The sequence below is a fragment of the Lygodium microphyllum genome, chromosome 21 (genome assembly GCF_053477565.2).
Source record: "Lygodium microphyllum isolate KBCC chromosome 21, Lygodium_microphyllum_v1.1.10, whole genome shotgun sequence".
NCBI classification, from domain to species: Eukaryota; Viridiplantae; Streptophyta; class Polypodiopsida; order Schizaeales; family Lygodiaceae; genus Lygodium; species Lygodium microphyllum.
In genome coordinates this window covers 82,610,539-82,634,470 of record NC_141155.1, presented here as the reverse complement: position 1 = coordinate 82,634,470, position 23,932 = coordinate 82,610,539, and the positions used below count along the sequence as shown (strand labels likewise).

Here is a 23,932-nt window from a genome sequence, read left to right as displayed (position 1 = left end):
TTATGAAAAATCAAAAAAGTAGAAATCAAGGCGGCTCTCCCACGCAACATATTGTAGTCATCAACAGTCCATACATGGTGTATGCTACTGCACTCAGCTTCTCTCTTCCTTTTTAACCTATATAATGTGCATAATCAATCTACAGGTGTATGCTCCTGCACTCAACTTCTCTCTTCCTTTTTTACCACACCTCTATACAATGTGCATAATCAATCTACACAATGCAATGCAGGAATCTGTAAGATGCTGGAAACAGTAACTATTTACAAAAGTGTTGATTGCAGGTGACATACTGTGATAACAAAATTTAGAACCACACGTCACTGTAAGGATAACAACATTAAAGTTTCCAGCTTTCACTAAGATACTTTACAGCTCTGCAGTGCCTACAAAGCTTTATTTCAAAGCACAACTACTAAGAATCAACTCTCAAAAAATCGCTCCCAATGAGCTTTGAGAGAATGCAGCAACTTGTGACAAGAGCAATTGAATTGAATAAGCCCTAAGAATCTTGAGCAGACTCGAACCTTGTTGGTGTATCAATACCCATCATGCAGCATAGCCCTGATATAAGTATAATTAGGAGTGTGACAGCCTGCATCAATAGAACAGCCAGGAAGAAATGAAGAATTAAACTCAGCAATCTCAAAAAATTTGTATCAAAAGATATTCTAAACATGATCTCCATTTTAATAGAGCACATACCACTATCACCCCCTCATAAACACCTACAACCACCTCACAAATATCGTCACAAGTGGAGTTACTGCTGCTTGAAACATTTGATGCAAGTAATCGACCCTGAAAAGTTGTGGTACCGCCTGCTTCATAAGGATGGGAGGCATATAAGACTGCATTGCTTGTCCCTGATCCACGTAACGCCGATAGAAGCATTGCCAGTGTATCCCCTGAAAAAAGCAAGGATATTTAATGGATCAGACACCAAACATATGGATGAACTTGCTGCCTGAATGATAAACTCGGTAAGAGTTTTCAAAACATGAGAACTCGAGGATGTGTATTATAGATATTATGTACAAGTCTCAAGGGGACCAAAGCCAATACAAGAGAGAGGACAGACAGCAATTATGCACCATGGATTTCACAGGATGAACACATACGAAGAACAGTAAGCTTAAAAGAACAACTGCAGCCTCAGAGATCAAGTCACAGGAGAAGGGTGGAAGGTACTCCATGCAGCAGTAAATCAATACAAATCTAGCAGCGCCATCGAGTTTTGCAATTGTTGGTTATCATCTTTCTGTACCAGCCATTACCTAATCAGCTGGAAATTAAATATAATGCTAGTAGCTTTGGAGCACTATACCTACCATAGAGAAGCTCTACTGTAGCACTGAACTAAACTAATTGGGCATTACTGTTCTGTGACCAGCATAGCCACTTTCCCCTTCACATTCCCCGGATACATAGATACTGGATGCTTGAATCATGTTAAAGACTTCACAAAGAATGACTAAACATATTGAATTGGAGAGAGCACGATTTGCAATTAATGATACTACATTAGAAGCAGCAAGTACAGGTAATTAAGCGAGCACAGATAATGGCAGCAAACATTCCTGTCAAACTGTTCCACAAGGTTCCCCAGGTATTTCTGAAGCCATTCTCCCTAAAATCAGTCCACCAACAACATTCCACTGTTTTAGGCCCCAAACACATTGGTGAATGTGTTGCACACAAAGATTGTACCAAAGTTCTCCTACTAAACCAAAATCAACTTGGGCATTTATTCTTTGTCTGACAAAATCAGTTTTGTGTGTTGAGCATTTAAAAGTCCTAAAAAACACATTTTTCAGTTGCTTTAGAAGTTAGGTTGTTGCTTAGAAAAAGCATCTCACTTCCAAAATCCCCAATATGGTGTTGCTGTTTTCATCTGAGGCTATGCTTTTCAAAAGAAAAGATTGTGCCCGAAAAAGCTGGAAGCCTTTTGACTTAAACCAAAAAATGCCAAAAATGTCGAAACTCAAGCAAAAAAGGCTGGAAAGCAAAACATGGGGATACTAATACTTCTATTTAAGAGTGTCAAAAAGCTGCCATTGTTGGTTCTTGACAAAGCTTAAGAGTATAGAAAAAAAAAATGGGCACTCCAACTCCTCCGAACACAAACACCACCCTTGTTAATCTCACAAATGGGATGTGAAACCAGCCTTCCTTCTAGGAAGGGTGGTAATCCCTGATTAAGCACTTAATTACAGCAATCAATAAACAAGTATAAACTGAAATGCACACTTTCCCTTAATAATCTTGGACAATTGACACCCATATTGGCCCCAAAACTGGTGCCCTTTTCGGTATTTCTTTAACTTCAATTGCTAATGGATTGAATACAAGCTGAAATTCCACAATCTCCTTGGCTGATCCAAAAGCCTTTTGCTGTACCAACAATCAGCAAACAAATTGGGCCAATTGCCCCTTGATTTTCACCTAGGACTTGTTGAGAAACCCTTCACCCGCAGTTTGCATTTTTGCGATTCTGCATTTTGCGTTTAGGGTTTGCAGCCCCAAAAAGGGGCGCGATCCTAGACTGACTCTGCCTATTTATAGGCCACTCTCTCACTCATTCTTTAAGACTGATTCATTCAGTCCGTCCCCTCTTCTCTCCAATCTCTCCACTACCCTCACATCCCTTCAGGAGGACATTGTAGTTCGTGGTTCGTGGCTGTCTTCATCATCTTCCTTGTGCTATGGCACCCTTGTTCCCTTGTATCACATTCACTCCATGATTTAGATCTTCATCATTTCATTCATCAGAATTTCTTCTCTCTTCTCTTCTCTTCTCCATGTTTGTCGAGTTCACTCCGTGTTCCTCCCCGCAAACCCTATTGTCTCGCTGGTACGTCATCTTTTGACATGGTATCAGAGCTGGATCAGCTCAAACAGTGGCAAAAATCCTCCACTTCAATGATGGCAAGGACTGGTGGCGGGTTCAACATCCACTTCTCTTCTTCCACTACATCAATATCTCATTTTTGCAGGTTTCAGGTGTTTTCAGCTTGCTGCCCACACCCCTTTCGCGGAGGACATCGCAGTCTCAGCTGTCCCTTGCTGTCACCTACCGTCTGGTGCCTATTTCCAACCTTCCACCTACAATTTGCAGTTGTTTACAGCAGAGCCACTGTTGCTGATCACTCTCCATTCAAAAAACAATCTCGTTTTTGCAGATTTCAGGTATTTCAGCTTGCTGCCCACACCCCGGACGTGGAGGACATCGTGGTCCAAGCTGGCCATTGCTGTCTACAACAGTTTGGCGCTTGTTTCCAGCCTATCACACACTATTCAGAGCTGATTTCAGCATGCTAACTGCTACTACAGGTTTTTCCTACGTTTTTAATCTCTCTCTCTCCTTCACCCTGCATTTGCTGCTTTCTCTCTCCTACAGCCTGCGTTTTTAGTATTTCTCTCTCCTCACCTGCGTTTTTAGTCTTTCTCTCTCCTACACTGTCGTCTACGTCAGATCTAGCCTTCCTTGGCTGTGTTTTCCCACAAAGATCCTCCTTATCAAAGAAAATAAAGACCAGTGGCGGATTCGGCATCAACGTTTGATTTCTCTATCATTTCTGCTGCACATTGGGAGATATCCTTTTTCTCCCTCCCACCCTCCCTTCTCCAATTTGCCACACCGGTACCATGGCGTCTCCACCGACAGATTACCAATCTATTGGGTGTTCCTACTACAGCACCAACGGTCATCCCACCGAAGACTGTTGACATCGACCTTTGCTTCCCCACCCCTCCGAAGTATATGCATCTTCCACCATGCATTCCTTTTGCCACCTCTCCTTTCTAGGCCACAAAGATCGTTCTGCATTGGATATCGAAGTATTATGCTAAAGGCAATAAGCCGCACCCAAAGCGCACTAAGTCCTTTCGAGCACACAGAGGCTCTAAGACCTTTCGAGGCAATAAGCCCTCCTAGAGACCACCCCACAATGCAAAGGTTTCTCCCACCCACTTTCAAGTACAGTGACTTCCACCACCCACATCTCCTTCACAGTCCACTCTCATGAGAGCGCGCAACTATTCCCCACCCTTGGCTCATCCAAAGCCTCCTTTCCCACCCTCTTCCACTCAAGTTCGAGAGGTCACTTCTGGGTGTCTTCCAACTTCTTCTTTTGAGCCCCAAATACCTTCTTCGGCATGACCAGTGACTTCCTTCGCCATTAGATGCTTCGCAGTCCGTGAGCCATGAGTGTTGGTTGGATTCTCTTTCTCTCTCAAACTCGGATTCAGAGGGGGATTTCCTTACTTCGCCCTCAAAGGGGGCTTCCAGTTCTTCTTCGGCTTCACAGGGGGCTCCTACTCCTACTCCTTCCGATTCAAAGAGGAACCCTATGTGCCATAAAGTTCTTCACAAACCACCACCGTTTACTTTCGAGGAGTGGCTCTCCTTTGAGCATTCATTTCCTCTACTCATAACCAGGATCTAGAGGATCCACCTAGATCGAGACCCTTGGGTCTTCAACAACGACTTGGTGGCTAGGCCTTCGTATTCCTTCCAGCATGGAGTCACGAAGCTAGTGGCTTCTCTCCCGAGATTGAGTTTTGGGTTCCACAATTCATCCACTCTCCTGACTATCTTCCAAGGTCTCTTTTCAAGTGGTATTCTCAAATTACAAGGTGGATCTTCTTCATCCCTTGGTTAGCATGGAGCAATCTCCCGAGATCAAGTACAGGTATATCCTTATGGTTCTCGGCACCACACAAAGTCCAACATTCCACCTATGCATTGCATGTTTTCATCAGCGAATATGCAATGGAAATGATATTGCGTCTATACTTGCATTGTTTGGAAATACAATTGGTTTTGTTGGTTGATCAAGCAACGTCCTAAACGCTTCTATATTCAATTGCTTGTTGGTTTGTCGTTTGGATGATTATTCCAAGTACTTGTGATTGATGGTAAATTCATAGCAAGGTTCTATGATGACAAATTGACATGAGCGTAAATGAAATTTTTCTTGAAAAATGATATTAGGGATGATTACCCTGATTGTGCTTGATTCTTAACTAGATTGATTACGAAAAGGATATTTTGCGCAAGTGGATCATCTCCAAGGTCATATTGCGCTTTAACTCGAGAAGGGTAATGCTCGATTCATGGGCCCAAGGTCGAGTGGTAAAAAGGCCAACCACAGAAATTGTGTTTCACTCCTAGGTCACTTGTGGTTCAGGTAGAGCTCTGGACACCCCTTGCCAGTCCAGAACGAAGTTGAAGACTGCTGTGGGACCAATGTATGTGGCATTGGAAGATCCTATTGTAGATAAATGATGAAAATTTTGGTGCCGTGTGATTTGGACCGAGTACTTTTACAAGGCAGAAGGGATATATAATTTCTCCTATATGCACAGGAGACAAAGATTAACTTGAAGATAAGTTAAGGAATTTGTTTGAACTTGTTTATCAAAAGAATTGCTTGCTTTGTTTTCGTGTCAGTGTCGTAAATTACACGAACGAACCTTGTTCTCTAAAAGGCTTAATTAAGGAAGCTGATATTAAATTTCACTCATAAATGTGATAGGACCTAATTAAGTAACTAAAGAATGCCTATTGAGAAAAGCGGGTAGGCGGAACCCCGGACGGGTCTATCCTACACAGCAGGGTGGTCCAAGAGAACTCAGATGCTTCTCACAAGGTTTTACAATCGTTCGACCTTTAGAAATTGTCAGTTTAGAACCCCGGTTCATGCAGTTTTAGGTGACCGCGGTTCATGCTGCTCCAAATGGCTGGGAAATGCTATGATATCTAAGAATTGACTGAAGAAGATGAGAGAATGCCAGAGGAGAGAGATATTCCTGATTTCCACACGCAAAATGAAAGAATTGGGCCTGCTGCCTGTACTAGACTGCATTAAATGCAATAACCAGCTGCATGCTCCAAATGGCTGGGAAATGCTAAGATATCTGAGAATTGATTGGAGAGGGTGAGAGAATGCCAGAGGAGAGAGAGATTCCTGATTTCCACACGCAAAATGACTGAATTGGGCTCAGGCCTCTTCAAGCTGAATCTTACATATGTGCCTTCAGTGTCAACTTAATAAAGTTGAAAGGCATAAACAAGAGTGGATGTTACATCCTTTACAAATTCCCAATAGAAACTAGAGTAGCATTTCTATGGATTTTGTAGTAGGATTACCACATGCGAATCGATGTCATGACACAATATGAGTTATGCTTGAACAATTGACGAAATTAACTTGATTTATTCACACAAAGACATTTGTGAAGTGCCACAAGTTGGCTAGTCTCTTTGTTGACTATCTTTATAGACTTAACGGTTTGCCTAATGAAATAGTCAATGATCAAGACCTAAATTCACTAGCCATTTCTAACAAACAGTTTTCCAAAAATTGGAAACTCTATAGTCTATGTTGTCCTCAAAGCCTTGATCGACAAACTAAGAGGACAAATCAAACTATGGAAGATATATTGTGTGCATATATCTCCCGTAAACAATCTAATTGGGAGTGCTACCGTCCTCAGATTGAACTTGGTTATAACAGAACTATGCATTCAACTACTCATTATAATACATATTATGCTTATATACGGTGTTTCGCGAGCGGTGATCAAGGATAATCCTCTCACACAACCCATAACACAAGAGGAACAAGAACGTCGGTAGAGGTTTGTGGCTTGATGTTCGCCTTTAGTAACTCAACATCTAGCAAGTACAATCTGAATAGCTATTTTCAAGGTGCAAAAGGATACTATATTTCATTTTTCTTTCCCCCACACCAACATCGAAAAAAACTAAAGTTCTTCACCCATGCAGCACCAAGAAATTTTATTCCAAAATTTCAAACGTACATCCATTGTCCGAGAGAATTCGATTTCAAATAACTCCATATATAATTAGTGAACACAAGTGAAACGTGATCTTCATCTCATTACCCCGATATTTTCTCTTTCCTTTATGCATTCAACAAAAAACAAAAAACAAAAGTTAAAACATTAAGGCCCTAAACCTCATGATAATTGCCATATAAACTTCCATCTCTTCTTGTTGCCGACAAAGTTCTTCTTTTAACCAGTACGATCAACACACCGCTGTCAAGCTCTCACGGGCACTGGCCATTTCATCATTCAACCTACATAAAACAATAAGAGATACTTCCTCAGAATAACAGTGGACCTTAGAGACACGTCTGGTCCTTCAAAAGAGGTATTGCTCTCTTGAAGCTCGTGAATGGCCAATCATGACAGTTCAATTTTTCACTTTCTCATATATCAAACTACTGTCATTCAAAGAAAAGAAACTCCAGCAAGTATGCAGCTTACTTCAGAACCGGATTGCCTCCATATAGGACAACTCGAATAATCAGCAAACATTATCTGTTTAACATGTCGATTCATCAATAATTGCATGCATATTTTCCGCGCAAATCATGCTACTAGCTCTCGCAGAGAAGAATCCTAGCAATTCCAAGCCCCATCATCCAATTTGATTATTTGCCAGCAACGCTCACTTCATTCAAATCAAACCCCCCCCCCCCCCTTTCTAACGTTGAAGATCATGCGTCATCCCTATGATCATATCAATCTCCTTTGTAACTGTAATGCATCGTCCTTTCATTGCAGCAACACTCCCCCATAATTCGTTGACGAGCAGCCCAAATCAATGTGGATAATGAAATAATGTTTGCCAATCCATCCTTCTTCATGATTCCACTACAAGAAACGATGTCATCCATCACGTGCTATGCCCCCCCTCTGATTCGATATGGCCACCTCCCCCTCTTTATAATCCCTCCTCCAATCAACGCAGTTTGCGTTTTCAAAGCTTTTCCTTTGAAGCTAAGTTTTAGCTTTAAATCTTTGCTTTTCCTACATGCTTTCTTTGAGTGTATTTTAATGAATATCATTAACATTGAAATCACATCTTGTTCTTGAATACGTTCATATGATCAAGCATTTAGGAAATATCTGAAAATATATCTTGATTTGAAATACCTATTTAGGTCGAATTCTCACGTTGCTTGAATAAAGTTCACCTCATTTATAGAATCAATCTCATGGCTACTTAAACTTTGGAGTCATGTGAATACAACTTGCCATAACTCTCAACCTGCTAAATCTTTGAAAACCAAACTTCTTGTGTCCAACTTACAAGCTAGTGTGTGCTTGCTCCACTTCATCAAGAAGTAGTTTCCTAGTTATGTGAGATAGATTGAGCTATCGTGAAAACATGTAACACATTTAGCCCTCCCTTGAATCCGCAAACATTTATGTGCAACGGTCCACCTGGATCAAAGATGAAAATAATCTAACTTCCATCGTGCTGACCAACAAGAACGATTTTTTGAGTACTAGGATTGAACACAAAAATAATTCCGCTCTCATCAAACTCCCCTGTAAAGCATTATGATTGAACTCTTGGATCAAACACATAAATTATGTCCTTTTCATCCCATGTGAGACACTTCTCTAAACCTGAGGACAAAATAGAAAAACCATATAACTCATATGCATATAATTACTCCAATCTAGAATCCCAAGTAGTATGCTTCATATAACACATGTCCGCAAAAATCGCCTCATCATCTTGTTGACTCTAATCTTTGCCTCCAAACTTCATATCTACTTTGTCAAAAACTACAAGCTTTGCAAACATCTGTATACATCCAAACAAGAAATTCAAAAAACATGAACAAGCTTTTGAATTCCTGTAGGCATATATATACCAATAAGCACAATCTCTTCCTTTGACCTGATCTCCTCAATACAATAGGTATGATCCCTTCTCAACTTGTTCCCCATCCTTGGCTCATCCTGAGCCTCCTTCCCCACCCTCTGCCACTCACGTTTGAGAGGCCACTTCTAGGTGCTTCTTGGCTGCTTCTTCCAAGCCCCAGATACCTTCTTCGGCACGACTAGCAGCACTTCCTTTGTCATCAGATGCTTCGCAGTCCGTGAGCCATGAGTGGTTGGATTCCCTTTCTCTCTCAAACTGGGACTTAGAGGGGGATTTTCTTATTTCACCCTCAGAGAGGGCTTCCAATTCTTCTTCGACATCACAGGGGACTCCTACTTCTACTCCTTCCGATTCAGAGAGGGACCCTATGTGCCATGAAGTTCTTCACACACCACCACCGTTCACTTTCGAGGAGTGGCTCTCCTTTGAGCAATCGTTTCTTCTACTCATACCCAAGATCTAGAGGATCTACCTAGATCAAGGCCCTTGGGTCTTTAGCAGCGACTTAGTGGCTAGGCCTTCGTATTCCTTCCAGCATGGAGTCATAGAGCTAGTGGCTTCTCTCCTAAGGTTGAGTTTTTGGTTCTACAGCTCATCCAGTCTCCTGACTATCTTCAAAGGTCTCCTTTCAAGTGGTATTCTCAGATTATAGGGTGGATCTTCTTCGTCCTTTGGTCAGCATGGAGTCAACTCCTGAGATCGAATATGGGTATATCCTTATGATTCTCGGCACCACCCAAAGTCTGACATTCCTCCTATGCACCATCTTCGTACTAGGGCGCTTGGGCAAGTGAACAATTTCCCCACAAGGGACACTATCCAAGTGGCATCTACTGCATGAGCATTCTTCAGCATGTAGTATTCCATCTCCACCTCACTCTTCTCTTGTTCCCCTTTTTGGGCCTGAGAGGGGGTGTTGAGAAACCCTTCACTCTTCACCCGCAGTTTGCATTTTTGCATTTCTACGTTTTGTATTTAGGGTGTGCAGCCCCAAAAAGAAGCGCCACCCTAGACTGATTGTGCTTATTTATAGGCCATTCTCTCATTCATTCCTTGGCTGATCCTTCAGTCTGTCACTCCCACTCTCTTTTCATCAATCTTCTGACACACTCTCTTCCATCATCTCTCTCTCTCCTCTCCTACCACCATCTCCACACTCACCTAGCGCCAGCCTTCATCTCCAGTTGGCTGCGTTTATGGTGGGAGTGTGTTCCTCTTTAGCCGACATCCATCCTCCATTGTTGGTGACAGCATCTTTTATGCTCTTACACCTTGCGTTTGGAGTCCACACTCTCTTGGCATCAGCATCCACCCTATCTGGCATCATCCTCCACCCTTCTGGCGGCTCCACCTTCTTGCATTTGGCTGCCAGGGAGGTTCCTCACCATCTGGTGCCTCTCTCCAGCAGGCATTACCTTCACCAAAGGCAATTGCACCTTGCATTTGGTTCTTGGTTACTTCCCACCCTTCTGACGTCGCTCCAGTAAGCTGGTGTCACCTCATCATGCTTGCATTTGCAAATAGAGGCTTCATCGGCTCTCTCTCTACTCATAGATACCACTCTTTATCCTTGCATTTGCAGATTCAAAGGCTCCTCACCCTTCAACGGCAGTCTCCCTGCTCTAGGCGACACCTCCTCATCCTGTGTTTGCAGAGGCTTCGTCGATAGTCTTCCTACACTCCATGGCTTCCTTTGTGCTACGACACCCTTGTATCAAATTCACTTCATCAACATGCTTCATCTTTCATCATCTTCTATATTTCTTTTTGTTAGAGATCACAGCCTGATCAGGGGCAGCAGGGCAGGTACAGCCAGTACGGTGGCAGCAGTGCAATCGGACAGGTGTGCAGTCGGACTGCCACGTGGCAGTCCGACCAGTGCAGTCAGTCAGCTGCATTTAATGCAGCCGACAGGCTATTTTCTGGCGCCTTGTTTTTGGCAGATTCTGGCTATAAATAGCCGACATCCCCAGCAGTCTTCTACACTTCTCTGCTCGCAGATTACAGACCGGTGACACGCGCAGATTCCGTCTCTGTTCGCAGATTTCAGACAGGAGACAGTGCAGACTGCAGCGGACTTCGAGGTGAACAGCAGGTTGCATCGTCGAGGTGGAGACACGCAGTCCAGCGCACTGCGCCCGTGTATATATCTGCATATCTTTGTATTCAGCACACTTTATACAGCAGATCTTCATCTTCCACTCCCTTTCTCTCTCTTCTCTCTCTGCGTTCTCTCTCTCTCAGTCCTACGCTTCCGCACCGCTGCACTCAGACATGGTACCAGAGCAGTGTTAGAGAGCTGACTGAGCGCAGAATCAACCTGAAGAGGAGTTTCCATCGCGACACGAATTTGCGTTTTTTGCGTTTGAGGGCAGACAAGAGGGCTGCGCCTTGGAACAAGGCTGAAGCGAGTGTGGGCGCGCAAAAAAGGAGTCCAGGTGGTGGATTTGCTGCTGTTTACTGCTGTTTGACGCGGAGGAAGTTTGAGTTTTCAGCCTACAAGTGCAGGTTTTGCTTTTTCATCGCCTCCGGCGGTGAAGAAGTTTTCAGGACGCGGAAGAGCCTTAGCAGGCTGAGTTTTCACAATCAGAGGGGGCTGCTTTTGCGTTTGTGAAGGCATTACAGGTGAAGATGTCTACAGAGATTGACTTGGAGTTCCAGTCGATTATCCGATGCTCGTGCGGAGTTGGCCAAGGCTCAGTCTCATTGGGACAAACTGAATGCCAAGATTCGTTCCTTTCTTTTTCTATCATGTACTACAGCCGTGATCGCTCACATTGAGCACTTGATGGTGGCTCGAGAGATATGGCTGGAGCTTGATCAGATGTGCAATTGGATGACCCTTATGAAGCGGGTTTCTTTGGAGGTACAGATGCGGACCTTGTCCGTAAACAAGTCTTCTTCGCTGCGGGAGCACATTAACAAGCTAAGGCAGCTTCAGATGCAAGTTCAAAATGCGGGGAAGCCGATTTCCTCCAAAGACATGGCGATCACACTTTTGTCCCAGTTGCCGCCACGATTCGGTACATTTTACTCTGCCCTTATTGCTTCGGGGCGAGAGTCTACTCTTCGGTGGGAAGAGTTGGTTCCTATGGTCTTGGACCAAGAGGAACAGTTAAAGGGACAGAATGCTTCCAAGTCGGAGGCGCTGACAAGTCAAGCCTCTCAGAAGAAGGGGAAGGACCAAAAGAAGAAGAAGGGGGATAACAAGTCCAAGAAGGACAAGGAGAAGGACAAGGACAAAGACTCCACATGCCATATTTGTGGAAAGACTAGCCATTGGAAGAAGGATTGCCCTGACAAAGACAAGAAGGACACCAAGGATTCTGGAGCAGTGACTGCACCCTCATCAGCTGCATTTCTTCATCTAGCTGTCATTGAGGACGCTTCACCGAATACTTCTGATGCTGCGATGACGGCTCCCCAGGCTCGAGAGTGGATCATTGATAGTGGTGCCTCCCGGCACATGACTCCTTCATCAGATGGTGTTGCCCAGTTGCGACCCTCACGTGGGCAAATTCTCATTGGAGACAACTCTTCAATATCTATTGCAGGTTGGGTAAGATGCAGCTTATTCCAGATGGACGAGGTGGTACCCATACCTCAAAGGTTTTGCATGTACCAGGCTTAGGGTACCATCTGTTAGCCTGCTCTTTTTCAGTCTCAGTCTGTCATCTCCTGGTTGTGAGCTCCCGTCAGAGTCTGACAGGAGATAGAGAAGCTCTGTCAGGACATTTTCTGTTCAGCATGCAGTCCTGGTTTTGTTCCAGCCCAAACTGGGCTGTTTTTGTGCTGACTGCCCATTTTTCTGGGCAGTCGGCCAGATCTGGCCATAGTCGGCCAGATCTGGCTGGTCGGCCAGTTTGCTGGCCTGGGGGCTATTTATAGCAGCCCCCCCAGTCAGTCCAGCATTGTTCTCTGCAGGTACAGCACTGCTCCCTCCACCTCCGTCTCCGGCATTGGTGCTGCCACTGCGTCTAGTCTGTCCTGGTTCCCTCACTGACGCTCCGGGCTGCGTGCAGGGACTGTTCTGTCCATTCCAGTGTATTCAGCATTCATCTCAGTCAGTGCAGACTTTCTTCCTTCATTCTCTGCTTTCTCTCTCCTCTCCTCTGTGTTCGCGTTCTTCTTCCGCTGCACACTCTCACATGGTATCAGAGCCTAATTGAGAGCACGGAGGACGACCTTCAGGAGAGAAATACCTTACTGCTGCTGCCAACAGATCCACAACAGCCAGGCGACTGCTTCAGGCGGCTGCCACCAGATCCATCCCAGCCAGGCGACTGCATCAGGAGGCTGTTCAGCCTGCGTTTGCTGTCCACGCTGACTGCAGGGGCTGCCACGTCATCCAGCGACGCAGCAACCCTGCGTTTGCAGCCAGGCGGCCTCTCCTGCTGCTGGGCGACCTCCCTACAGGCTGCGTTTTGCAGCTCTACAGGTCGCCTCCACCCCAGGCTGCTCCTTTCCTGCTGGCGACCTCTGTCCGGGCTGTTTTCCTGGTGCTGGTGGTCTCTTCTCTGGTGTTCGACATCAGTATTCTTGCGTTTTGCAGATCCAGGTGTTTGTAGGCACTCTCTGCCTGCGTCTTGGTGGTTGGTGACCACATTGCGGGTCCTATTTCGACAGCGGCACAACTTTATTTGGTATTTTGCAGATTGGAAGATGTCTTACCAGTTTTCAGGCTTTGAAGACTCAGAGGATGAGCTTCTCTCTCATCATTCCTCTGAGCGGAGGCGGGATTATCGTGAAGTGCGACATCGGGAAGAACCTCCTCACACTCGTCCTTCTTCAGTCCATGCATCTTAGAGGGTTCCATCTACTGCGAAGGTTTCTTCAGTGAAGACTGCATCAGATGTGCGGATGCCTTCCTTGATTCCCTCTATACAGGTGCCGATTCTCCCTTCCTTTCCGAAGGACGATAAGTTGGATGGTTCCAACTACTCCCTATGGTCCTGCAAGGTGGCTTGCATCCTTGATACCTTTGACCTTTGGGAGCTTGTTTCTTCGCCCATCGACCGACCCCCCGTGGATTCGTCCGATGGCACCTCTATGGACCGTGCAGCCTTACGGAATAGGCTCAACTCACGAGCCCGTTCCTTTCTTTTTATGAGTCTACATGATTCTGTTCTTGTACATGTTCACAGGTTAAAGACCGCGGCGGAAGTATGGACAAAGCTTGCGTCTTTGTATCAGCACAAGACATTTGCCCACAAGATTTCCCTGGAGAAGAAGTTGCAGATGCTCAGTCTTGATGGTTCTTCTTCCATAAAGGGGCACATCACGAAGATGGAGGATATGCGAGGCGAGCTAGCCTCTCTTGGTCATTTGATATCGTCTGAGGATATGGCGATGATTCTGTTGACTCAGCTGCCATCACCCCGTTATGATGTCTTCTACACCAGCCTCATCACTTCGAGGACCCGTGAGACACTCCTATGGGAGGAGCTTTCCCCGCTTGTCTTGGAGCATGACGAGCGACTCAAAGAGGTGGGAGCTAGTGGCTCCACCAAGGCATTTACGGCCGGCACAGGTGGCGGCAAGAAGAAGAAACAAAAGAAGGAGAAGGCCAAGGACAAGAAGGAGGAGGACAAGAAGGATGCGAAGGAGAAGAAGCCCAAGTGTCCCCATTGTGGGAAGGACACTCATCCCGAGGAGAAGTGTTGGCAGAAGTATCCCCATTTGAAGCCTAAGGAGAAGGACTCGAAGGCGGCCCCAGCCACAACAGAATCTGCGTTTGTGCATCTCTTTGTTGAGGAAGACACTGCCCTAGCTTCTACCACTTAGGAGAAGCCTTGGCTCGTCGACAGTGGAGCATCTTCACATATGACCTTCCGTCAAGATTGGCTTCAGGATCTTCGTTCCAGAGGGGGTACAGTCAACATTGGTGACAATTCTACAGTTCCTGTTCGAGGCGTGGGGACTTTACCTATGTTTTCTGACAGGCGGTCTTTCCCGCCAAAGTTCTCTATGTCCCTGATTTGGGTTTTAACCTATTATCTGTGCATGGTCTTACTCAGCTAGGTACCCGAGTCATTTTTACACAGGATGCAGTCACAGTGGAGGATGCTTCTACAAGTGATGCTCTTTGGACAGGTACTCAGGAGGGTGGGCTTTACACGCTCACAGCCTTGGCTGCGCGGACTTCCCATGAGCTTGGGCTGTTTTGGCATGCTCGGTATGGTCATTTGAACCTCGATTCACTTCGCCGGGCTTCTAGGAGGAAGATGGTGGAGGGCCTTCCTGATTTCCCTCCTCTTCACACTTTATGCCCTAGCTGCTTGAGGGGCAAGCAGCACCGGCAGCCTCACCCGCAGGTTGCTACTAGGCGGGCTACTTCTCCGCTTGAGTTGGTTCATACCGACCTTTGCGGACCTATGGGCACGGCCTCTCTTGGGAAGGCCAAGTATTTGATGCTGATTGTGGACGACTTTAGTCGTTATGTGTGGCCTTTTATTTTGGAGTATAAGAGCGAGGCGTACTCCCGTTTCTGTGAGTGGCAGGTGTTTGTGGAGACCCAAACCACTTCTAAGGTTCGTGGTGTTCGAGCTGATCACGGTGGAGAGTTCACTTCTCATCTTTTCTCTCAGTTTTGCAGGGATCATGGTATTCGGGTGGAGTATTCCCATCTGAACACACCATCAGAGAATGGTGTGGTGGAGCGTGCGAATCGGACCATGCTTGAGATGGCCCGATCTATGCTGGAGCATAGGAGTCTTCCTCATTTCCTTTGGGGTGAGGCGGTGGCTACAGCGGTGCATATTCGCAACCGCTCTCCGACTTCGGCATTACAGGACATGACTCCGTATGAGGCTTTCTTTGGAAAGAAGCCTTCCGTGTCCCATTTTCGCATCTTTGGGTGCGATGCTTTTGTCCATGTGGACAAGAAGAAGAGGAAGACGAAGTTCAACTCTAAGTCGCGAAAGCTTATCTTCATTGGTTATAGCACGACCACGAAGGGATATCGGCTCTATGACCCGACGACGCGGACGGTTGAGGTGAGCAGGGATGTGATCTTTGATGAGGCTTCGGCCTCTGAGGATCCGACTGATGGTTCCATTACAGATGTTTCTTCATCATCGACGGACCCCCCCCCCCCCCCACCTTTTCTCCCTTCACTTCCTTCCAGGATGCCTCTTAGCACCCCCCCTATTCCTCCTCCTTCGGCTTCTCTTTCCCCTTTGGTGGATGTGCCTTCATCTTCTACGAGCTCTTCTACCGCCACTTCGGGATCTTCACGAGATATACAGCCTTCTTCAGATGCGGAGGATCTACCTTCACTTGGTGAGGGGGAGTCCCTCTCCGATATGGGTGCTTTACAGGTTCCGGAGACCCCCCGGTCTCCCTCATAGCACCAAGAGTCTCTCAGGATTCCTTTATGGTATCGCCGGCTCATGCAGGATTCAGGTGTTACTCACTTTCCTGCTTCTTCTACAGGTCCCCGCCGATCAGCACGTTTACAGGCCCAACGGGACAGTTCACTATGTGTGAACTATGCTCTTATGTCACAAATTCTTCAGGATTCCGAGCCTTCCACTGTGGAGGAGGCTCTTGCACAGGATATTTGGAGACAGGCTATGCAGGCCGAGCTCGATTCCATCGAGCGAAACCATACGTGGGAGCTTGTTCCGCGTCCCGCGAAACGGAAGGTGATTGGTGTGAAATGGGTCTTTAAGACCAAATATCTTGCAGATGGCTCCTTGGACAAGCATAAAGCTAGGCTTGTTGCCAAGGGTTTTGCTCAGCGTGCAGGGTTGGATTACTTTGAGACTTTTGCTCCTACACCCAAGATGTCTACCATCCGAGTTCTTTTGGCTCTTGCTGCTCACCACTGTTGGTCTGTCTTTCAGATGGACGTCAAGTCTGCTTTTCTGAATGGCGTTCTTGAGGAGGAGATTTATGTTTCCCAGCCTCCTAGTTTTTTTGTGCAGGGGAAGGAGGATCATGTCTACAGGCTGCGGAAGGCTCTTTATGGCCTCAAGCAGGCTCCTCGTGCTTGGTACCAGCGGATTGATCGTTTCTTTCTACAGAATGGCTTTGCGCGCTCCGCTTATGATCCCAACCTCTACCTACGGGTTGTGGATTCTCTTTCGGTGTTCCTTATCTTGTATGTAGATGATCTTATCCTTACAGGGAGCGACACTCAGCAGGTGGAGCATACACGGTCCATTCTTCAGCAGGAGTTTGACATGACGGATCTAGGGATCCTTCACTTCTTTCTAGGTCTGGAGATCTATCAGATGGCACAGGGCATTTTTATCTCGCAACACAGGTACATCTCCGAGCTTCTTTCGGAGTTTGATATGGCTGATTGTCGGCCTATCTCATGCCCCATGGACCCTGAGTCCAAGCTTTTGACAGCTGGAGTTCCTCTTACCGATCCCACCCATTACAGGTGCCTTGTCGGCTCTCTTATCTGGCTGCTTCACACTCGGCCGGATATCTCTTTTGTGGTGGCTTTATTGTCTTCTTTTATGCAGACTCCTACCCAGGATCACTGGCAGGCGGCCTTGCGGGTTCTTCGCTATTTACAAGGGACTCGATCCTTCGGGATCATGTATGGAGATGGGATTACCCTTTCTGGATGGAGTGATTCTGATTGGGCAGGTGATGTGGATTCGCGACGATCCACTACAGGTTATGCTTTCACCCTTGGATCTGGTGCTGTCTCTTGGAGCAGCAAGAAGCAACCTACTGTGGCACTTTCTTCTACAGAGGCCGAGTATCGGGCCCTATGTTCGACCGCTATGGAGGCAGTTTGGCTCCGTCGCTTACTCGCGGAGATTGGCTTTTCCCCGACCAGACCTACGGAGCTGTGCGTGGATAACCAGAGTGCTCTTGCTCTGGCCAAGAACCCGGTGTTCATGCTCGTACAAAGCACATTGAGGTTCAGTATCACTATGTTCGAGAGCGGATCGTGGATTCGGAGCTGGTGGTGGTCTATTGTCCTACGGCGGCCAATGCAGCTGATCTCTTTACGAAGCCGTTGACTCAGGCTTCTTTGCTTCATCACATGCGGTTCTTGGGTCTTCAGACTCTCCCAGGAGTTGAGAGGGGGTGTTAGCCTGCTCTTTTTCAGTCTCAGTCTGTCATCTCCTGGTTGTGAGCTCCTGTCAGAGTCTGACAGGAGACAGAGGAGCTCTGTCAGGACATTTTCTGTTCAGCATGCAGTCCTGGTTTTGTTCCAGCCCAAACTGGGCTGTTTTTGTGCTGACTGCCCATTTTTCTGGGCAGTCGGCCAGATCTGGCCATAGTCGGCCAGATCTGGCTGGTCGGCCAAATCTGGCCAGGTCGGCCAGTTTGCTGGCCTGGGGGCTATTTATAGCAGCCCCCCCAGTCAGTCCAGCATTGTTCTCTGCAGGTACAGCACTGCTCCCTCCGCCTCCGTCTCCGGCATTGGTGCTGCTACTGCGTCCAGTCTGTCCTGGTTCCCTCACTGACGCTCCGGGCTGCGTGCAGGGACTGTTCTGTCCATTCCAGTGTATTCAGCATTCATCTCGGTCAGTGCAGACTTTCTTCCTTCATTCTCTGCTTTCTCTCTCCTCTGCTCTGTGTTCGTGTTCTTCCGCTGCGCACTCTCACACCATCTAGTGTCAGTTTATAAGATTTGTTCCCTTGGCCTTTTAGTGGAGTTTGACAGTTCTACGGTGCGAGTCCTTGATCGTGGATCGAGAAAGGTTCTATCATCTGGATATGAGGAAACGGCATTTATAAATTGAAGTCTTCCACCGCCCTCTCTACTCTTCTTCTTACCTCTCAGTCACAATCAGAGTTATGGCATGCTCGGTTTGGTCACCTCAACTATGATTATCTTCAGAGGGCGTCACGTGGACAGCTTGTTCAAGGGTTGCCGGATATAGTGGTGAGCCAGCAGCCATGTGTCTCCTGCATTCGGGGGAAGCAGCATAGGGATGCCATTCCCCACACAGCTTCGCGGCGGTCTACTTCACCAATGGAGCTTGTATCTACGGATCTATGTGGCCCTATGCGGAATGAGTCCTTACGTGGGAGCTCGTACTTCATGCTGATCGTGGATGACTACAGCAGGATGACATGGGTCTACTTTTTGGCATTAAAGTCAGAAGTTTTCTCACACTTCGAGGATTGGCTTCTCTTTGAGGAGAACCGATCGGGCCGGAAGTTGAAGACCTTGCGATCCGACAAGGGCGGTGAATTTATTTCTAATGAGTTTGCTCAGTTTTGTGCAGATAAAGGAATTCACCAGGAGTTTGCCAATACCAACACTCCTCAAGAAAATGGCATTCTTGAACGGAAGAACCGCAGTGTGATCGAGATGGCGCGCACCATGATGGAGCATCGACAGACCCCTCAGGTTCTGTGGGCCGAGGCTGTGGCTACTGCAGTCCACATCCTTAATCGATCTCCTACTTCGGCCGTGGAAGGGATGACCCCGTTTGAGGCTTACTTTGGGACGAAGCCAGATGTTTCTTACTTCAAGGTCTTTGGGTGTGATGCCTATGTTCACATTCCCAAGGCTCACCGTGATAAATTTGAAGCAGCTTCCCGAAGACAGGTATTTGTTGGCTACAGCTCCCAGCCCCAAGGCTACCGATTGTATGATCCCGTCAAGCGAAATGTGTACACTAGCCGCGATGTGCGGTTTGTTGAGGTTCCGGCTATATCAACGGGTGAGGAGCATCCCGTTCTTGGAGATCCAGGGGAGAGTTGGGCTCCTTCTACAGTTCCATTGGAGCCCGTGCCTTTTGATTATGATTATGTTTCTGACACAGAGTCTACTATTCCACCGGTCACCCCTAAGGAGTAACCACCGGTGGATATTCCAGAGTCTTCTGCTGATGGAGAGAGACGAGGGGAGGTTCGGCCTCCTCCGCTGGGCCCGTGACACACTCCGTGATTTGGGGATCGAGGGGGTTCCTGAGGAGTGGGGACCGCAGGATGGTCCGCGGCGGTCACGGCGGCACCAGGCACATTCTACGGAGCTTGTTTGCTCTAACTATTGTTTGATGGCCCGTGTTATGCAGGATCGAGAGCCCACCTCTGTGAAGGAGGCTTTACAGTCCGCACCATGGAAGAAAGCTATGGAAGCCGAGTTGGAGGCTATTGAGAGGAATGGCACTTGGTCACTCGTGCCCCACCCCCCGCATAAGAAGGTGATTGGCGTCAAGTGGGTCTTCAAGACCAAATACCTCAGCGATGGTTCTTTGAATAAGCACAAGGCTCGCCTTGTTGCTAAAGGTTTTGCACAGCGCCCACGGATTGACTGTCATGATACTTTTGCCCCCACAGCTCGTATGGCGACCATTAGAGCTGTTCTTGCTTTGGCTGGCCATAGGAGATGGCCTGTTTACCAATTGGATGTGAAGTCGGCCTTCCTCAATGGTGATTTGAAGGAGGAGATCTATGTTGAGCAGCCTCCTGGTTTTGGATCTTCAGATGGAAAAGTCTACAGGTTGAAGAAGGCCTTGTATGGCCTCAAGCAGGCTCCGCGTGCATGGAACGAGAAGATTGATTCATTCCTCCAGTCTCAGTTGGGATATCGGCGTTCCAAGGCCGATCCGCAGCTTTATGTTCACACTTCCGAGGATGGTTGTGTGCTTTTTGTCTTATATATTGATGATTTGATTGTCACAGGTGATGATGCACAGCAGGTCCAAGAGACGAAGTCAGCTTTACATCAGACGTTCAAGATGACGGACTTGGGTCTACTCCATTTATTTTTGGGCCATGAGATTTATCAGTCTCAGAGGGGGATCTTCATCTCTCAACAGAGATATGTACAGGAGATATTAGTGTCTTTTGAGATGGAGGATTGTCGGGCTCTTTCTACTCCTATGAATCCGAACTGAAAGGCCACTTCCCATTCAGCTTCTCCTTTGGCGGATGCTTCCCGCTATCGTCAGTTGATTGGGTCTTTGATTTGGCTTATCAACAATAGGGTTTATCTTTGTTTTGCTGTTGGGCTCTTGGCAGGGTTCATGAGTGAACCTCAGACGGTGCATTGGCAGGCTGCTCAGAGGATACTTCGGTATTTGAGGAGGACGTCTGATTTAGGGATTCATTACCCCGCAGGGACAGATGGTTCAAATCTGGTACTTGCAGGTTGGAGCGACTCGGATTGGGCCGGTGATGTGGACCACAGGCGGTCTACTACAGGTTACTGTTTTACCTTGGGTGCAGGTATTCTTTCATGGAGTAGCAAGAAGCAGCCCACAGTAGCCCTTTCGTCTACTAAGGCGGAGTATCGGGCCACGTCTTTCACCACATGTGAGGTTGTGTGGCTTCGGAGATTATTGGAGAAGCTTGGGTGCCCCCAGACTCATCCTACTTTGCTGCAATGTGACAATGAGAGTTGCATTGCCTTGGCACGGAACCCTGTTTTTCATGCCCGGACGAAGCATATAGAGATCCAGTACCACTTCATCCGAGAAATCTTCTGGATGAGACCATCACTGTGGAGTACTGCAAGACGGAGGACAATCTTGCGGATTTGTTTACGAAGGCACTTCCCCAGGCTCTACTTCGGAGACATTCCAGATCCCTCAGGCTTCTGCCCTGCCCAAGCTCTGAGAGGGGGTGTTAGAGATCACAGCCTGATCAGGGGCAGCAGGGCAGGTACAGCGAGTACGGTGGCAGCAGTGCAGTCGGACAGGTGTGCAGTCGGACTGCCACGTGGCAGTCCGACCAGTGCAGTCGACAGGCTATTTTCTGGCGCCCTATTTTTGGCAGATTCTGGCTATAAATAGCCGACATCCCCAGCAGTCTTCTACACTTCTCTGCTCGCAGATTACAGACCGGTGACACGCGCAGATTCCGTCTCTGTTCGCAGATTTCAGACAGGAGACAGTGCAAACTACAGCAGACTTCGAGGTGAACAGCAGGTTGCATCGTCGAGGTGGAGACACGCAGTCCAGCGCACTGCGCCCGTGTATATATCTGCATATCTTTGTATTCAGCACACTTTATACAGTAGATCTTCATCTTCACTGTCTCTTTCTCTCTCTTCTCTCTCTGTGTTCTCTCTCTCTCAGTCCTACGCTTCCGCACCGCTGCACTCTGACACTTTTCTCTCTCAGTGTTTGCCATACACACTGTGTTTTCCCTTGCAAACCCTACTCTCTCTCTAGTCACTTGGTCATTTTGACACCCATTTGGCTCTATGGCTTAGAGATGGCTTTGATGTCTAGTCCCTTCATATTGTAGATATTGTGGGTGTCTCATGTGCAAGTTGGATCGGCGTTACATGCCTAGCCAAAGTGGAATCCATGGTCACATATGCTATTACAGTGGAATTGTTGAGGCTAACATTGAGAGCTGCTATTACTTGGAGAATCTCTTGGAGAGAGGGAGCATGTGCCCACAGTTAATGATTCACTATTGTATTTGTATTGTCTCTTATCTTAGTAGATGGATTTCATCACCCGAGCATTCTTCTTTTCAATTCTATTGTGTGACGCAGTTTGTGACAAGAACATCACTAGGATGGTGTTTTGCCATCCCCTTTCCCTTTGTTGCTTTTGACTATGTTGTGTCCCCAAGAGTACTCCAAAGATTTGTCCCTAATACCGAAGGTTGGGTCCCACCTCGCATCTATCCACTCATCATATGACCTATCACTACCTATAGGATTTTCCTCACAAAGGGAACCCAAATCACAATTGGGAAACTATGCTTGGCAAACAAAAGTGTGCAGCATAACCATCGCACTATAATTGGAGATGCTTAAATACCAATATTGTGATACTTTTCCCACAAGCTTTTCACTCAGGTTTGGCAAACAAGTAATAATAATCTTATTCCCAAGGTAATGTTTTTCATGCTTCAAATTAAATCCAGTCATTTACTACACTATCTTGAGTTCTCAATTGAATGGACAAGAAAAGCAATATCTGGCTATTGATTTTACCTTCAGATTGGGCATCCTCTCGTTTGTGGTGGCTTGAGGGGCATGTAACTATGACATCAGTTTCACTGTGTAGACGGCTTGACTTCCTGCTATAAATAAACTCCTGTACCATCATGAAAGCAATGCTTAGGGAAGTCCAAAAGTGAAATGAAAAAATACTGTGATAAATAACACATGTATTTACAACTTACCTTTGCATCTTTGGCACTTTCGGCAAAATCAATGCCTTCAGTCAGATCATCCCATCTTGAATCCAGCTCTTGCCTCAAGCAAGGCCCCACAAAAAGGATCTTTCCAGGTCTTGACTTCACATCACACCTGCCCTTGATGGAGGACAATAACGACATAGCAATTCCTGGTCTTTCAATTGAAATATATGGCAGTGCCATTGAATACTTTGAGGATGAAAACGAATCCTGAATTCGAGGTTCAAATTAGATGCATCCAAAAACAAACACGGACAACAAAGGTTTAAGCAGCTTGTCCAGCTACCTTCAAAATAGCTAATACATCAAAAGCGTCTCCTGAATTATGTGATACGTCCTCTGAGTGCAGCTGACGAGGGTGAGGAGAATGTAAGAACCAATAGCAAACTATACTATAAGTAGAAGATGTATAGGCAAGTTGTCTCCCCTATTCTCATGTATCAGAAGCTAGATTTTGCACATAAAGGGGTTGAAAAAGCACCTGATTGCCAATGAAGACCAAAATTGTGTCGACCTTCTCTTCATCTTCATTTCTTGAACACTTTATGAGTAGTCATAAAAACCAATAGCAATTTTTTAAACGAGAGAAAGTGGTCAAAATCAAAAACCTACCCTACAGGCAAATATTAACCATCTGCAACTGATCCAGAAAGTAATTGTCAAAGCCTGTGGTCTACCAGAGAGCTTGACCAGCCAAATTTTTGCATGAGAGTCTCTGTTAAGCTGTGAGGTGAGAAAACACGATAATCAACTGCCCCACGAGATTCCAGCCCGAAGGATCTGCACAGTAGAAATGCATTATTGACAGATTGACAAGAATGAGTTCCGACGGACAAGGCCTGGACAGTCGAGTGTTCATGTTAGGGTTCTCTCACTCTCTCTCTCAGACTGGCCAAATCGAGTTTTTGTTTTTCTTTGGCTTCCCAATAAAAAGCAGATCAAGAGAGGAAGGGCAGAGACGTACCTATGATCGGACCATACGAATGCCGGGCCTGTGCGGAGAGATGACGCAGACGCGACAGCGGAGCCATGGACGAGCAGCAGCAGCAGCACGACAACCGGGAGCGCCATGATTTCTCTGCTGCGCCACGAACGATTGCCCGTCGACACAACCTTGAGTTGATTTTGATA

The 23,932-nt window shown here is 46.7% G+C and overlaps 1 protein-coding gene across 1 annotated transcript; it reads right to left on the bottom strand.

The window, feature by feature from the left end:
* Window positions 1-256: 256 nt before the first annotated feature.
* On the bottom strand, window positions 257-23,932 carry LOC148018212 (2-C-methyl-D-erythritol 4-phosphate cytidylyltransferase). Its single transcript, XM_087661881.1, has 8 exons — window positions 23,766-23,932; window positions 23,479-23,581; window positions 23,283-23,342; window positions 23,088-23,150; window positions 22,787-23,011; window positions 22,596-22,698; window positions 706-908; window positions 257-595 (listed from the first exon to the last, which is right to left on the bottom strand). Exons 1-8 carry the CDS (start codon window positions 23,870-23,872, stop codon window positions 503-505), a joined length of 957 nt encoding a protein of 318 aa, XP_087518007.1. The 5' UTR covers window positions 23,873-23,932; the 3' UTR covers window positions 257-502.

What these genes read in the sequence shown, in the direction of transcription:
- LOC148018212 (XM_087661881.1), bottom strand. Translation starts at nt 23,872, where the DNA reads ATGGCGCTCCCGGTTGTCGTGCTGCTGCTGCTGCTCGTCCATGGCTCC. An exon ending in TGGTCTTCATTGGCAATCAG is followed by an intron (nt 23,151 to 23,282) that starts GTGCTTTTTCAA and finishes CACCCTCGTCAG; the next exon opens with CTGCACTCAGAGGACGTATC. An exon ending in TTTATGAGGGGGTGATAGTG is followed by an intron (nt 596 to 705) that starts GTATGTGCTCTA and finishes CTATTGATGCAG; the next exon opens with GCTGTCACACTCCTAATTAT.